General features: G+C 43.6%; 1 protein-coding gene across 5 annotated transcripts in view; it reads left to right on the forward strand.

Annotated features, from left to right (window-relative positions):
* Positions 1-16,079, forward strand: part of PCM1 (pericentriolar material 1) — a 146,962-nt gene that overhangs the window by 35,241 nt on the left and 95,642 nt on the right. For all 5 annotated transcript variants that reach the window (XM_044299703.1, XM_044299717.1, XM_044299732.1 and 2 more), the window contains 3 exons: positions 12,424-12,601; positions 13,603-13,712; positions 14,542-14,758. In XM_044299703.1, the coding sequence (XP_044155638.1) occupies positions 12,424-12,601; positions 13,603-13,712; positions 14,542-14,758 (505 nt within the window). The remainder of the gene's footprint in view (positions 1-12,423; positions 12,602-13,602; positions 13,713-14,541; positions 14,759-16,079) is intronic.

Below are 16,079 nucleotides of genomic sequence, written 5' to 3' on the forward strand. Positions count from 1 at the left end.
ATTTTTTCTTTAATGGTTGTGGTCATGTGTGGTCTGCAAATTGCGGAAAGCGCCCGGCCAGTATCTGTGTTTTGCTCATCTGCAATTCGCAAATTATGCAAAAGCACAAAGTGACCAAAAACGGCAAATTCTCCCCCCCCCCCCTTTACAGCATTCACTGCACATGATATATATATTTTTATCTTTTAATTTGCGACATGGCAGCATTATTTATTGTTTTTTTTTTTTTTGTTTTTTTTATGTGTAAAATGTTTGTGAAACAGCACGGAAATTCTGTTGGTAGACTAAGGGGTCTTGTACATGTGATCTTCTGATAGCCTTCAATAGAATACTATTCTATATTGATAAAACTATAGAGAAGCGTTACCCGCACACTACTGGGGCCCGGCCTGCCGGTTACCCGCACACTACTGGGGCCGGGCCTGCCGGTTACCCGCACACTACTGGGGCCGGGCCTGCCGGTTACCCGCACACTACTGGGGCCGGGCCTGCGGTTACCCGCACACTACTGGGGCCGGGCCTGCCGGTTACCCGCACACTACTGGGGCCGGGCCTGCCGGTTACCCGCACACTACTGGGGCCGGGCCTGCCGGTTACCCGCACACTACTGGGGCCGGGCCTGCCGGTTACCCGCACACTACTGGGGCCGGGCCTGCCGGTTTACACCTGGGGCCGGGCCTGCCGGTTACCCGCACACTACTGGGGCCGGGCCTGCCGGTTACCCGCACACTACTGGGGCCGGCCTGCCGGTTACCCGCACACTACTGGGGCCCGGCCTGCCGGTTACCCGCACGCTACTGGGGCCGGGCCTGCCGGTTACCCGCACGCTACTGGGGCCGGGCCTGCCGGTTACCCGCACACTACTGGGGCCCGGCCTGCCGGTTACCCGCTGGCCAAAACAATACAAATAGAAAATATATAATGAACGGCTGGCTCACAGGATTTTTGCATACAAATACTTTTTATTATTATATAAACCACTATCCCATTTATGAAAAGTTAAAATCCTATTGTTTCATATATAATTTCATTAATGTACCTAAAAAAAAAATGTGGAGCTCGCGCATATAATTAAAATGAGTTTGAAGTGCTCCAATAATAATGGATTACGACATTCACACACTGGTATATATCACACTGTAATACAAATATTATTATATCTTATTAGTCTCTCCAATGGACTTTAATTGAAGGAACAAGTGTTCCGAAACGTGTCTATTGGACTCGACATCACTACAGTGGTAATGCAATTGTCTCTCCTGTTAACTATTTGCTGAAAGACTTTATCCATAATAGTGGAAAAATATATATCCAGTGCAAACTGCATACGGTCGATTGCTGCAAACCAGTGCGCTGGCTGCACCCCGCTACATCTGTTTAGTGCTGGTTGGATTTTACATCTTTAAAATACCAGCTGGACTCTGCTACATTTATTGTTACTTGCTGGATTTATGGATAACATCCTGGCGTGTCCACGTATGATTTATTTTCAATAACAGTACGGACTCTGCTACATCTACTAGGAGCAGTGCGGCTTGCACCTGCTACACTTGCTTTCGGCACCCTACCGAGTCCATTTCTGGCTTTGTGAGATCTATGTTGAAAAGCAACATGGACTTTGCAAAATGTACCTGCTGTGTTTGTTCTCAACGCCCTGCTGTGTCTACTCCTGGAGTTGTTTGTATCTTTCGATACAAACTTGACCTGTATTCGTTGGGTTTGTCCTTAACACTCTGTGGTGTTCACTCCTGGCTTTGAGAGATTTACTCCTAATATAATATATATGAAACAATAGGATTTAAACTTTTTATAAATGTGATGGTGGTTTATATAATAAGTATATGTACGCAAAAATACTCTGAGCCAGCCGTTTATTATAGAATACTATTCTAGCCTATGGGATTTTTACCGGCTGTTTGTCAGGCTGTTCCTCGGGCACAGCTTTTCAGGCAGCTCACTATGACGGGTCTTGGAAGCCTTCACAAGACCCCAGGCTGTCATAGCAACTGACCGAAGACCTGATATTTCCAGTCATTGTAAAAAGGGAGTCTCCTCCCTCTCGGGAACACTAATGCAGTGGGCGCTATTAACCGCAGCATCTGAGGGATTAATGACCAGGATCAGAGCTGTCTCTGATCCCAGTCACTGCCGGCGGGTGCCTGCTTTATTATACAGCGATCACAGTGGTACTGTGTATGGAGCAAGCTCTCTGCTTGTGTGCCTGCTCCATACCACACCTTTTAAAGAGGTTCTCCGGGAATTAAGAAAATGAAAATACAAATCTCTGATTAGAGCTGAGAGAAGGTTGAGTCACCTCTTTAGCCCAGTGTTGTGAAGTAACTTGTCCTTCTGTGTGAATAGGACAGGTTCTGTGTGCACTAATAGGACGGCGGCCATTTTGTTTCTCCTAATGATTGCTCCCCAATGTAAATGAGTCATTATAACTAATGTAAGGTATTTGGGAATGTATTTATAATGAAGTAATATTTAAAGGGATTCTGTCACCAGTTTTTGACCCCCACATTCAAAAATATGGTTATGTGCATGGAGCCCTTGTGATTCCTAATGTGGTCTTATAAGCTAAATCTGTAGGCTCATTTAGTGTAAAAAAACGTTTTATCTAACCAGTCATTCATCTCGGTAAGGTGCCCAGGGGGTTGCTCATGTCTTCAAGATGCCGCCCGCCGCCGTTCATGCCCAACTCCTCCTTTGCTGTCATCAGCGATGTGCCCAGCTCCTCCTTTGCTGTCATCAGCGCCGCCTGAGAATCCTTTGCAACGCCTCCGGCTCTCCCTCACTCCCCCCTCCTTCTTTAAGATCCCGCGCGTGCGCACAGGCCTCTGCCTGATGCGCCCGTGCGGACTTCTCCGTTCAGCTTCATTGAGCGAAGTGCGCATGCGCCGGCACTTCGCTCAACCTCCCGATGACCTGAACACTGGCGTCAGCCTTCAGGTCATCGGGAGGTTGAGCGAAGTGCCGGCGCATGCGCACTTCGCTCAATGAAGCTGAACGGAGAAGTCCGCATGGGCGCATCAGGCACAGGCCTGTGCGCACGCGCGGGATCTTACAGAAGAAGGAGCGGGGAGTGAGGGAGAGCCGGAGGCGTTGCAAAGGATTCTCGGGCGGCGCTGAGGACAGCAAAGGAGGAGCTGGGCACGAACGGCGGCGGTGGGCGGCATCTTGAAGACATGAGCAACCCCCTGGGCACCTTACCGAGATGAATGACAGGTTAGATAAAACGTTTTTTACACTAAATGAGCCTACAGATTTAGCTTATAAGACCACATTAGGAATCACAAGGGCTCCATGCACATAACCATATTTTTGAATGTGGGGGTCAAAAACTGGTGACAGAATCCCTTTAAGTATTTTAATTTTCTTAATTCCCGTAGAAGTCCTTTAATGCCAGTAAGTCATGTCATTAAGAGGTTGAATATCTTATGGATAGGAGTCTTGGGTGTGGGTCCCACACCTATAAGAAAAGGGGTCCCCGAGCAGAGTCTTTGATATAGAATGGTGGCTGAGTTTACAGAAATTGCTGACGTCACTGTACAGTGCGACTTCTGTAATTCACGTCTGGAAGTTCAGAAATAGTATGGAATAGGGTATTTGTTTCCATAATCCCTGTGACTTCATACTATAGTCATACAGATGGTGGATGGGGTCGGGGGACCCACTCTTCTGAGAAGAGAAACCTTATTCTACAGATCCATACGTTTTCCCAATGTCACGGATGGTGTTGCAGAAAGCTGGAACTTATAAATAAACATCCGACTGGCTTGATCCCAAACTAAGGAACATATGGGTGAGCCCTATAAATACCCCTAGAGCTCTCCCTGACTGCTATGCCCATCCAAAGGTCTTTATGGTAGATGATTGCATGCCCACGCACCTAATACTGTGACACCTGAAAACCCTATAATAGTGAGGGGACACGACCACCGGCTCCCTGCACTTAATACGGACGGAGGCAGGGTCACCTAGAATCAAGCCAGCAAGGAAACACAAATAAAGGAAAAAGACTTATCTGAGGAATCAGCAGTAGCAGCCTCCAGCAGTGAACAACTCATCCAGGAAGAAGTATAAACCGCAAAATGAGGCAGTATGGGAGGGAATATAAAGGGAGACAATTGGTGTAAATAGGTGACGGCTGGGAGAAGGAAAGGAGATGACAAAGTGAAACCAAAACAAAGAACGTCGTGCAAGGGGTAGACAAGAACGTTTAACAGACCTTCTCACAGAACTGGCGGTGACATCCGCTTTTGAGCTTCTATCTGTAATTTATTTATTTCTGCCACAATTTCCTCAGGTGATGAGCCTGTATTCTCACTGTTGGGGTATGTTCACATGACGGATTTTTGTGTGGAAAACTGTGGTGATTCTGTGAAACCACCTCTCATTGCTTTTAATAGGAGGCTGCACTGCAGATCATGCGACTGAGGAGTTTTCCAGACCGCTCCAGGAATGTATATGTCCATTCTTGCAGCAGTTGTCACAGACGCCTTAAAGCCGCAGCCGGAGCCTGCTCACATTTTAGCTCCATTCAATCTGTTCAATTCAAGATCTGTCATGTGTACATACAATAAGGCTTTCTGCGGAAGTTTAGTCTTGACCACTCTCTTACTGGTGAATGTACAAATTTATCCATTTTGCGCTATGCTGTGAGGCCATTAAGGGTTGTCCCAGAGGATAGGTCACCAATATCAAGATCGGTGGGGTCCAACACCCGGGACCTCCAGTAATCAGCTGTTTGAGAAGGCAGCGGTGCGTCTGTGAGAGTCACTGCCTTCTTCATGCTCACCAAGCACGGTGCCATAAACTGTATAGAGGCTGTGCTTGGTATCGCAGCTCAGATCCATTCACTCCTATGTGGCTTCTTCTAGGCCATGTGACTGATGAACATGTCTGCTCTCTGCCTAGGGAAAGCAGTGCGAAGGCGGCGATGCTCACAGGAACGCTGGTGCCTTCTTGAACAGCAGTTCGGCGGGCTGCAGCGGGCTCTAATTGAACTACTGAAGACTATTGCTAACAGTAAGAATGAGCGAATCGACTTTGGATGTATTGGCTCCGATGAGCCGAAGTCTCGCGAGACTTCGCCTAATAACTTCATAAATTAGTACTGTAAAAAACCATTTCCCGAACAAATGGTACCTTGGAACCGAACCAGAGTTCGGGAAATGTTTTTTACAGTACAAATTAATTTATGAAGTTATTGCGCAAAGTCTCGCGAAACTTCGGCTCATCGGAGCCAATACATTCTAATACTGTACGGTGCTCCTGCTCCGTACAGTATTAGAACTACGTTATCTGCAAATTAACTTCGGATGTTTCATCCGAAGTAGATTTGCTCATCCCTAGCTGACAGCATTGGAGGTGCCGTGCATCCGTTAACAATGCATAAATACGAAATCGGTCAGTCTTTAATAGTTTAGAGCCCAATATAGTACGTGGTACTCAACCGCAGCGCAGCTGTGCCGTGTGTTCGTACCCTAACTGCATGTTGTCAGCCACATGCAGTGTTCAACCAGGAGTGGATTAAAAGAAACGGGAGACGTCGTATCTTTCCTTACTGCTCATCTAGCTTTATGGTCTACTCCTGATTTCGGCTTCAAAAACTGCATAAAAAAATGAGCGTGTGAGAGCGCCCTAAATCAACATACACATGGTTATATAGGGGATGTCCAGTGTTTTGGTCTTGCAGCAGTTACCAGCTCAGTCTACTACACAATGATGGTTGCTGTATAGTTCTTGCATCAGAGCAAGGTAACTGCAGATCCGTGGGGGTTCAGGGTATTGGACCCCCACCTGTCGGGTTTGAGGATAGACTATCAATATCAAACTTCTGGACAACCTGTTAAATAATGACCTGGTTTTATAAGGTGGACCTTTATTTTAATGTAAATTGCAGCATGTTTTATTTATTTGTCAGAAGATTTAAAATAGTAATTTTGGGTACTTTCACACGGCAGGCAGTTCCGTTGGAAATGGATGCATTTGTGAGATGGATCCAGATTCATCTCACAAATGCATTGCAAAACCAGATCTGCCTTTCCGGTTGTCATACGGAAAAATTGATCCGGTATTTTTTCCCCCTCATTTTTAAAGTTCTGCGCATGCGCAGACCACAAAACCAGATCCGTTTTGCCAGAACACTTTGGGCTGGATCCGGCATTAAAAAACTTCAATGTAAATTAAGGCCGGAGTGTTAAAGATTTTTGGCCGGGCCGGAGAGAAAACTGCAGCATGCTGCGGTATTTTCTCCGGCCCGGCCAAAAATGAGTTGAGAGGGACTCAACTCATGCATCCTGAACGGAATGCTCTCCATTCAGAATGCATTAGGATAAGGCTCCATTCACACATCCGTTTGGCAAAATGCGGAGCAGAATTGCAGACCCATTCATTACTATAGGACCACATTATGTGCTGTCCGGATCTGCACTGGGTTCCGCAATTCCATTCCCGAAAAAAAAAAAAAAAAAAAAAAGTGTGTATGTATGTATGTATATGTGTGTGTATGTGTATATATATATATATATATATATATATATATATATATATATATATATATATATATATATATATATATATATATATATATATATATATATATATATAATCTATATCATGCCCTATTCTTGCCCACAATTGCAGACAAGATTAGGTATTTTCTATTATAGTGTTGGTGATGTGCGGTCCGCAAAACACATACGGATATGTGAATGGACCCTAAAACTGATAATTTTTCCGGTATTGAGCTCCTGTGAAAGTCGCCTAACGCCAATTAAATGTTAGAGAAACTGTAAATGTTTTGGATATTGTGTGGTGTCCTCACAAGTGTTGGGTTGGTTACTGGTGACTTGAGGTGTGCATCATGGATTGCTGTAGAACGAAACCGGTGAATGTTTTATAGTTGTTGAGGTATCAGAATCTCCAGTCAGCGCCCCCCCCCCCCCCCTTGTAGGCTGTAATACCTGGGCTTGGTTATGGCTTCTGTTGCAAAGATGCTTCAAGATAGTCGAGGCACAGTCCCCCATGTTGTCTCCTATGTTATTCTGTAGACCAGGATAACAGATCGGGCAGTTTTCTGCTCTCTTGTGAAATAATGGTGACTTTTCTGGTCAGTATAGCCAGGTAAATAATGGAAGGCTAGTCATATCTTGTGTTAAAAAGGTCTATGAATTTTTAACTGGACTGATTACTGCTGCATGCTCTGCACATGCAGGTTGTAGATAATTTGGTTCCTTAAAAGGGGTTATCTAGGAATTTAATATTGAGGACCTATCCTCAGGATGTGTCATAAATATCAGATCGGCAGGACTCTGACTCCCGAGACCTCTGCTGATATTGATAACCAATTTTCAGTATAGGTCATTAATATCTGATTAGTAGGGGTCCGGCACCCTGCACCACCACGAATCAGCTGTTCCCTGCATCCTCCTGTGCCAGGACTAGCTCCGGAATGGAACAGGGAGCACAGCTCCTTTACAAGTGCGGTGGCCAGTGAGGGTTACTGCAGCTTAGCTTCTATTGGAGTGAATGGAAGCTGAGCTGCAGTAACCCGGTACGGCCACTACACGTTGAACGGAGCTGTGGTTCCTGTTCAGTGTTTTGTTTGAAGGGTTTGTGAAATAAAGACTACCCCTTTCTTTGATAATGTCTGCTCCCGTGCACTGCTGATAGTAATGGGAGTGTGTCCTGGAAAGCGGAGGCTAAACAGGATATGTATTGGGGGCTGGCAGTTTAACCAAGTGGCTGTCCATTTAATACATTGATTAGCTTGTTCATAGAGGGTTCCCCAGAGTAGGAGGACCCCTCAGTGGTTGTCCATAGTGTTGTCTTGGGCTACTTTCACACTGACGTTTTGGCTTTCAATTTGTGAGATCCCTTCAGGGCTTTCACAAGCGTCCCAAAACGGATCAGTTTTTCTCCTAATGCATTCTGAATGGAAAAGGATCCACTCAGAATGCATCAGTTTGCCTCCATTCCGCTTTGGAGGTGGACACCAAAACACTGCTTGCAGAGTTTTGATGTCCGTCTGATGAAACTGAGCCAAACGGATCCGTTCTGACACACTAAGTAAGTCAATGGAGACGGATCCGTTTTCTATGACACAATCTGGCACAATAGAAAACTGATCCGTCTTGGCTATGTTAAAGATAATACAAACTGGATCCGTCTGTGCAGATCTATGACGGATCCGCACCAAACGCGAGTGTGAAAGTAGCCTTAAATGTGAAAAATAAGCTATGATTGCTGACCTGGAATGGGATAAATAATCTGTTACGACTTTGTACATGGGAATGTACCATTATACTGTAACACTTCAAGTCTAACAAACTACCGTATTTTTTGCTTTATAAGACGCACCCGATGATGAGATGCACCCCAGGTTTTAGAGGAGGAAAATGAGAAAAAAATTTTTTTCATCAGACCTCATATCAGATCTTTCCATGTTAGACCCCCATTAGACCGGGGTCAGGACAGTGCAGCGCTGGCTCCAGGAATGAAGACCGGGAGGATGAGTATTACAAGCATTTGCAGCTCTTCACTCCATACTCCTGGCACCTAAAGCATACTAGTGAGTACTTCCATAATGGAAGCGCTCACTAGTATTTGCTAAATAAGACGCACAGACCCCACACACACATACACTTTGGGGGAGGGGGGAGGTGCATGTCTTATTAAGTGAAAAATACGGTAAATTGTTCAAAAAAGGAGCTTTTAGTCTACCACGAATTGAGGACAATCTAGGCCAGTGTTTCCCAACAAGTGTGCCTCCAGCTGTTGCAAAACTACAACTCCCAGCATGCCCGCACAACCAAAGGCTGTCCGAGCATGCTGGGAGTTGTAGTTTTGCAACAGCTGGAGGCACACTGGTTGGGAAACGCTGATCTAGGGAACTCTGTTTCACAAATGAAATGGTCAAACCCTGACATCAATACTTCTCAAGTCTAAAAGAGCATCTGAGAATTTCATAGAGCTGAGGCCAAGTAACACTTGTCTTCTGCAGCCCAGATTACAGTCTAAGGTATATATTATAATTATTCCAAAATCCCTACTTATTATACTGGCCTCACATTGGGTAGCAAACCAAAAAAGGTTAATAACTGCTGCTAAATAGGATTTTATCCATTCCCTTTATAGAGCTGTTTTTGTGTGCGCAGTAAGAGTCTGTCGGCAGCTATGACCGCGCTAAACTGATGACCGCTTTAAAGTAAGGGCCGGAAGGAGCAGTACAAGCGTACATTTGGTGGGGGAACAAGTAGAAAAATTCCAGTATGGGGTAGGAATGCCAATCATAGTTTTCTTTATGGTATCCATGGAAAATCTGAATACCAACCGCTTGGCTTTGCTTACACATTTCGGATAGACAGGCCTTACACATAGCTGCCTGGCACTCATTAAAGGGGTTGCCCCATGACAAACACATAATCTCCGATCCACAACTCTGTGTGGGACTGCTGGAGATAGCTGAGTGCAGTGTACCGCTTGACCGCCGCTCCATTTAAAGATGGGGAAACACAGGCCCCCAGTCTCATGATCAGTGGGGGACCCAGTCAGTCAGACACTTATTCTCTTATTCAAATGATATTGGACGTGTTTGTCATGGGACAACCCCTATAATTTGGCCAGACAAAAACCGATGCATGCAACCGGGAAAGCCTGCCAGATTTAAAGGGAACCTGTCATGTGTATATTTGATTATAATCTAACTAATTATATACAATCATTAACTACTAAAAAGTGCTTTAGATGTATTAACTTACTGGTGTGACAGGTGGTTACCTCATAATATACACACAAAGATGCTGCATGCTAATGAGCTGATTTGAGTCCAGCGTGATGTCATTGAGTGCAGAGTTTTTTTTTAAATTCAGAGCTATAGCCACTCCCCTGCCCACCTGCTGCTGATGGTAAAAAATGGTCACTCAGCAGCCGGTAGGTGGGGAGAGTCAGGAGCTCATGAATATTCAGGACTCATCATTATCAGCTGGAGCTTTTCAATACAAGATGTTGGCAGATTGACTGGGTCAATAAAAGAAAGTGACCCGGCATTTTGCTAAGAGAATCAGTCACTTATTTATGTTGCCCTTAGTTAGGACACCATAAAAGTGGTGACAGGTTCCCTTTAAAAATGCAGATTTGAAACCAGCCTTAGTGCTACATGATGAAAAGGCATGTGACTTTAATCATTGTCTCTGTGGAAACATTTGCATTTGACTTTTTGCAGGAGCTGTCGTTTGGTCCCTTGCATTTGTGTCTTGAGCTACAGTGGTCACATTAGTGTTTTCAATTCCGATACTGAGATCCGTCAAGAGCTAATACAACCGGATCTGTTCATGACGGATGCATGCAGTTGTATTATGGTAACGGAAGATCCATGACGGATCCACAAAAAAATGTGAACGTGAAAGTATCCTTATACCTATAATTGTTTTTGATACTATCCACATAAAAAATGCCAAAATATTGCTAGAGCAGATCCAACCTGTATGGAGTCATCCTTGTATCATTACATCCGCTGTGTTGTGCTGCTAGAATTATAGACGAGGCTGGAGAGTGCCACGACGCATCCATATACTACTCTGCGACTTTCCTGGCAGTCTGTGTAGGCGTCTCCAGTGTCTGTCCCAAAGAGAGCATTTAAAATATAAATATGTACAATGTTTAAACTGGTTTTTCCTGGTCTTGGATATTAATGACCTATTCTTGGGCCAGTTCATCAGTATCAGATCGGGGGGGTCTGACACCCGCTGGCCCCGGAAACCAGCAGTCTCAGAGATGAATGGAGCTGCATAATGAATAGCATTTTCAGTGGGTTAGACCTTTTTATATTTATATGCAGTATAATAGAATAAAACAGACTGCTGGCATTTTATGTCATTGCAGTAGACCTGCTTTCGAACGTATGTTTGGCATGTAATTTTTTAAATATTAACAGGTTTTGTCAAGTTTAAAAGTGATCACCTATCCACTGGAAAGGAGATAACTCATTGGTGGGAGTCTGACAGCTGGGACACCCACTGACCACAAGTAAGGTGGCCCAGGACCCCCGAAATGAATTGATCAGCAGGTCTAGTATGCACACTGCAACTCTATAAATCGCTGTGACTTCTGGAAATGGCTAAGCAGTCCCATAAAAAGAATGGAGCGGCTTTGCATGCACTGACCTGCCACTCTATTTTATATCCCCCATTCTCATGATTAAAAGGGGTCCCAGCAGTTAATAGGTATCCCCTATCTTTTTAATAAGGGTTAACTTTTGATATAACCAGAATACCCCTTTAATACATTTTAAAATATATTCCCATTTCAGACATGTGGATCTGCCATACATTTTTTTTATATATAGATCGGACAATCTCTTTAACCCCTTGAGGACCGGGCTAATTTTCACCCTAAGGACCAGGCCATTTTTTGCAAATCTGACCAGTGTCACTTTATGTGGGCGTAACTTTTACTTATCCAGGTCGGGGCATTTCTAGAAGGTAGACTATGACGTGGGGAGGGGGCGGAAGCGTTTGCCGGCGCTGTGGGAGGTTATTTGAGCATCAGGAGGCATTCTTGGGCACTGCAGGGGGTAATTACATGGTATTCACCTGTGGGGTTAGGTAATGTGATACTGTTATAGAGTAGGTTATCACGAATGCGGCGATACCTAATATGTATCCTTTTTTTTTTTTTTTTTTTTACGGTGTTTATCTGAGGGGTTAGGTCATGTTTCTAGAGCCAGTGGATTCGGACGTGGCGATACCTAATGTCTACTTTTCTTTTCTTTCTTTTTTTTAAAACTTTTAATTTTATTGGGGTAAAACTTTTTTGTAAATTTTTTTTATTTTATTTATTTTTTGGCCCAGTTTAGGACTTCAACTTTTGGGGGTCTGATCCCCTTTACAATTCATTCCAATACTTCTGTATTGGAATGCATTGGCTGTATGAGTAATACAGTGTGTATTACTCATACAGCTTCCTGCCTGTGAGATCCAGGGGGCTGGATCTCACAGGCTCTTCACCGGGTCCCATTACAGCAACACGGGGACCCGATGGCATCGCCGATAAGGGGGAGGGGGTGGGGTTACAGGACCCCCCCTCGGCATTGTCACAGGGTGCCTGCTGAAGGATTACCGCGCAGGGCATACAGGTATGCCCTGTGTCCTTAAGTACCGGGACATCAGGGCGTACCTGTACGCCCTGTGTCCCCAAGAGGTTAAATGGTTTTCTTTGCACGGCAAAAAAAAAATTCACAGTAGGAATTAACTTTACCCTGTAATTCTAATAATTAGTAATTGTGTATTTAGCGACTAAATGTAATTCTTTTCTGTATGTTTTCCTTAGGACAGGCTGGTTTTGAAGGAGGTTGCTCTGAGCCTCATCTTTGCACGCGGTCATATATTTTCTAATGAGTTTTTACCTTGTCTTTAGGCAATGGATCCACAACAAGAGGCCAAAGAAGAACTAAAAGATATGAAAAAACAGCATGCACTACTGACAAGGATGTTACAGCAGCAAGAACAGCTCAGGGCATTGAAGGGGAGGCAGGCCGCTCTCCTGGCTTTACAGCACAAGGCTGAACAGGCAATTGCTGTAATGGATGAATCTGGTAAGTGCCTTTGTTAACAGAACTTGTGGACCTGTTCTCATTACGTGCCATTGAGGTGAAATATAAACAATCCCATTGAATGACCAAGTAAAAATCTGGAAAATTGCAAGGAATTGAATTGACTTGCAAATTGTATTTGAAAGTGGCTTTAACCACAAAACCCATGTATGTTTTTAGTTCAGTCCACTTTAAATAAAGCTTGATTTAAAGGGAATCTGTCACCTTCTTTTACCATTTTAAGCTGTCACCATCGCTATGTTCACTAAAGTACCTTATTTCCAGCAGTCTTCTTTTTACTTTATCTCAGTTTTGTCCTTTTGATATAAAAGCGTTTTTTTCCTTCTCCGGTGCCCAGTGACGCCGCCCTGCAGTGCCCAAGAACGCCTCCTGATCCTCAAATCTCCCACAGCCCCGGCAAACGGTTCCGCCCCCTCCCCACGTCAGTCTACTTTCTAGAAATGCCCCGTCCTTCTTCCTGTCGGTGGCCAGAAAACTTGCGCAGTACCGCCTGCGCCCTGCGCGATTATCAGCCTCCTCAGGGCAACAGCGCTCAGGTTACATCACTGGGCTCAGCGCATGCCCAGTGAGACTTTTAAAGGGTGTTGCCCTCAGGAGCTTGATAAACGCACAGGCGGTACTGCGCCTGCGCAAGTTTTCTGGCCGCCGGCAGGAAGGACGGAGCATTTCTAGAAGGTAGACTATGACGTGGGGAGGGGGCGAAACAATTTGCCGGGGCTCTGGGAGGTTATTTGAGGATCAGTAGGCGTTCTTGGGCACTGCAGGGGGGCGTCACTAGGCACCTTGGAGCCTCATTAGCATATCATAAAAAGTGCTTTTATATCAAAAGGACAAAACGAAATAAAGTAAAAAGAAGACTGCTGTAAATAAGGTAGTTTAGTGAACATAGCGATGGTGACAGCTTAAAATGGTAAAAGCAGGTGACAGTCCCTTTAAATAGATCTACTGCACAGTGTAGTAATTTTATTGTTTTCTTGTCTCAGTTGTCACAGAAACAACAGGAAGTGTGTCTGGTCTGAGTTTAACATCTGAACTAAACGAAGAACTAAATGACCTCATTCAGCGCTTCCACAACCAGCTCGACGATGCTCAGGTACTGCATTTATCTGCTTAATCGATTTGATGACTATATCCACTTGGTCTTTGAGAAGTTTGTGAATGGTTTAGGGGCATGTTTTATCACCGACGCATCTTTCAAGCTTAGATCCACTATTACAAACAGTTTATTTTAGGTGGGATGAATGGCCATTCATTTAATGCTTGGACGCAGCAAGAAGCCTATAGAGGAGCATGGAAACCTTTCTATAATGTCCATATTCTGTAATAGGGGTAGGGCTTGTTGATGGCGCAATCCTTTTAGAAGGGGGGTTGTGTCGGGTTTAAATATTCATTGGATAAGGGGTCACCAGCTGATTGATGTGGTCTGACACCATCACCGATCACAAGAATAGGGTCCCCGTACTCGGGAGATGAATGGAGCGGCAGGTTGAGCGTGGAAACTTCCTCAATTTTAATTCTCTGTAGGACTGTGGGAAATAGATTACAGCTCTCAGCTATTTCCAGCAGTCATATAGAGATACACGGAGCAGCAATGTTCGTGCTCTACTTTTAGGATTCCATTCATTTTGGGGTAAAGGGCCGCCTATCTTGTGATCTGTGGGGTTCCCAGCGGTCAGATGTCCGCCGATCATTTAGTTATCTCCAATTCTGTGGTAGGGGATAAATAAAAATTGGCACAACCCCATTAATGTTTTGAAAATGTAACTTGCTAAACATATGTTCTAATGCAGGTCTACTGCAATTCCATAAAATGCCAGCAGCCTGTTGTACAACCTATTAATATTAGAGGTCTAACCCACTGAAATTACTCCTCTCAAACGTGTCATTACATTTTATTTATTGTACGCTATGGTTTCTTTTAGACTCCACCAGTTCCAGATAACAGACGTCAAGCAGAAAGTTTGTCACTTACAAGAGCAATTTCTCAAAGTTTAAACTCCTCCATATCAGAAGCTGCTTCTGAAGAGAGGGGTCCACTTTTCAGTAAAGTAGGAGTGTTGCTGGAAAAGAAACAAAAAATGGACTCTATACTGGGAGAACTCCATACACTACAGGATCAGCATCTGAATAACACTACTGGTAAGTAGATTCCGGTTATTAGGATTGTTGAAGTGTTCACCTTTGAGCACAAATGTTACACAGAAATGTCTATAATTTGGTAAATAGAATATATTTTTTTTACTGATTCTTGGTTACAGCTGGTACTATTGTCTTGTATTACACACAATTTGGCTACTTTCATAGCTGAAAGCTCCCTGCACTTTTTTGGCTTAGTGTATGTCTTGCACTCTTATGTTCTGCATCCTAGACGAGTCCTCTTTTTACCAGTCACTGTACAGTAGATTTAGATGTATGGAACAGATCTGTCTACAACAAACTTGTCAACTTTCTTCCATGAAGAGCCTGCAACTCTGGGTTATAATAGTGGATGTAACTCTGCATTAGTCAAGTTTATTGATGCAGTATATACAAAGTTACTCAGTTACTTTTTACACAGATCCTTTTATGTTAACAGCATTGTGCAGTACCAGATCACAGTGGGGATAGACAGGGGTGCCAAGATTTGGACTTCCAATGATCTAATATTGATGGCCATCAGGATAAAAAACAAAAAATAAAAATAAAAAAATATAACACCACACTGTGTGTAAGGTCTTAACACCTTCAGGACCCTGCCATTTTTCACCTTAAGGACCTGGCAATTTTCTGCAAATCTAACATGTGACACTTTGAGGTAATAACCATCCTGAGATTGTTTTCTCATGACACATTGTACTTCATAATAGTGTTAATTTTGAGTGAATATGTTTCACCTTTTTTTATAAAAAATAAAATAATCTTTTTTGAAAATTGTTCTGACTTAACATTCCCCATATGTCTACTTTAGACTGGCATCATTTTGAAAATGTCAATTTATTTTTAAGAAGGCTTTGAATTTTACAACCAATTTTGAAAAATTTCAAGAAAATTTCCTAAATCCACTTTTTAAAGGACCAATTTAGTTTTAAGTCACTTTGTCGGGCTTATGTAGTAGAAACCACCCATAAATGCTGCTGTTTTAGAAACTGCACCCCTCAAGTTATTCAAAACTGATTTTACAAACTGAGCTAACCCTTTAGGTGTTCCCCAAGAATTAAAAGAAATTAAAGGTAAAACTTTGAAATGTAATTTTCTTTTGGCAAATCTTCCATTAGAAACTATTTTCTTGTAACACAACAAGGGTTAATAGTAAAACAAACCAACATCTATTACACTGATTCTGCCATTTACATAAATACCATATATGTGCTTGTAAACTGCTGAATGGGCAATCAGAAGGAAAGGAGCACATATGGATTTTGGAGGGAAAATTTCACTGGAATCATTTGCCGGAGCCATAGCGCATTTGAAGACTCGCTGT

This window comes from Bufo gargarizans, chromosome 1 (assembly GCF_014858855.1).
Source record: "Bufo gargarizans isolate SCDJY-AF-19 chromosome 1, ASM1485885v1, whole genome shotgun sequence".
Classification (NCBI taxonomy): domain Eukaryota; kingdom Metazoa; phylum Chordata; class Amphibia; order Anura; family Bufonidae; genus Bufo; species Bufo gargarizans.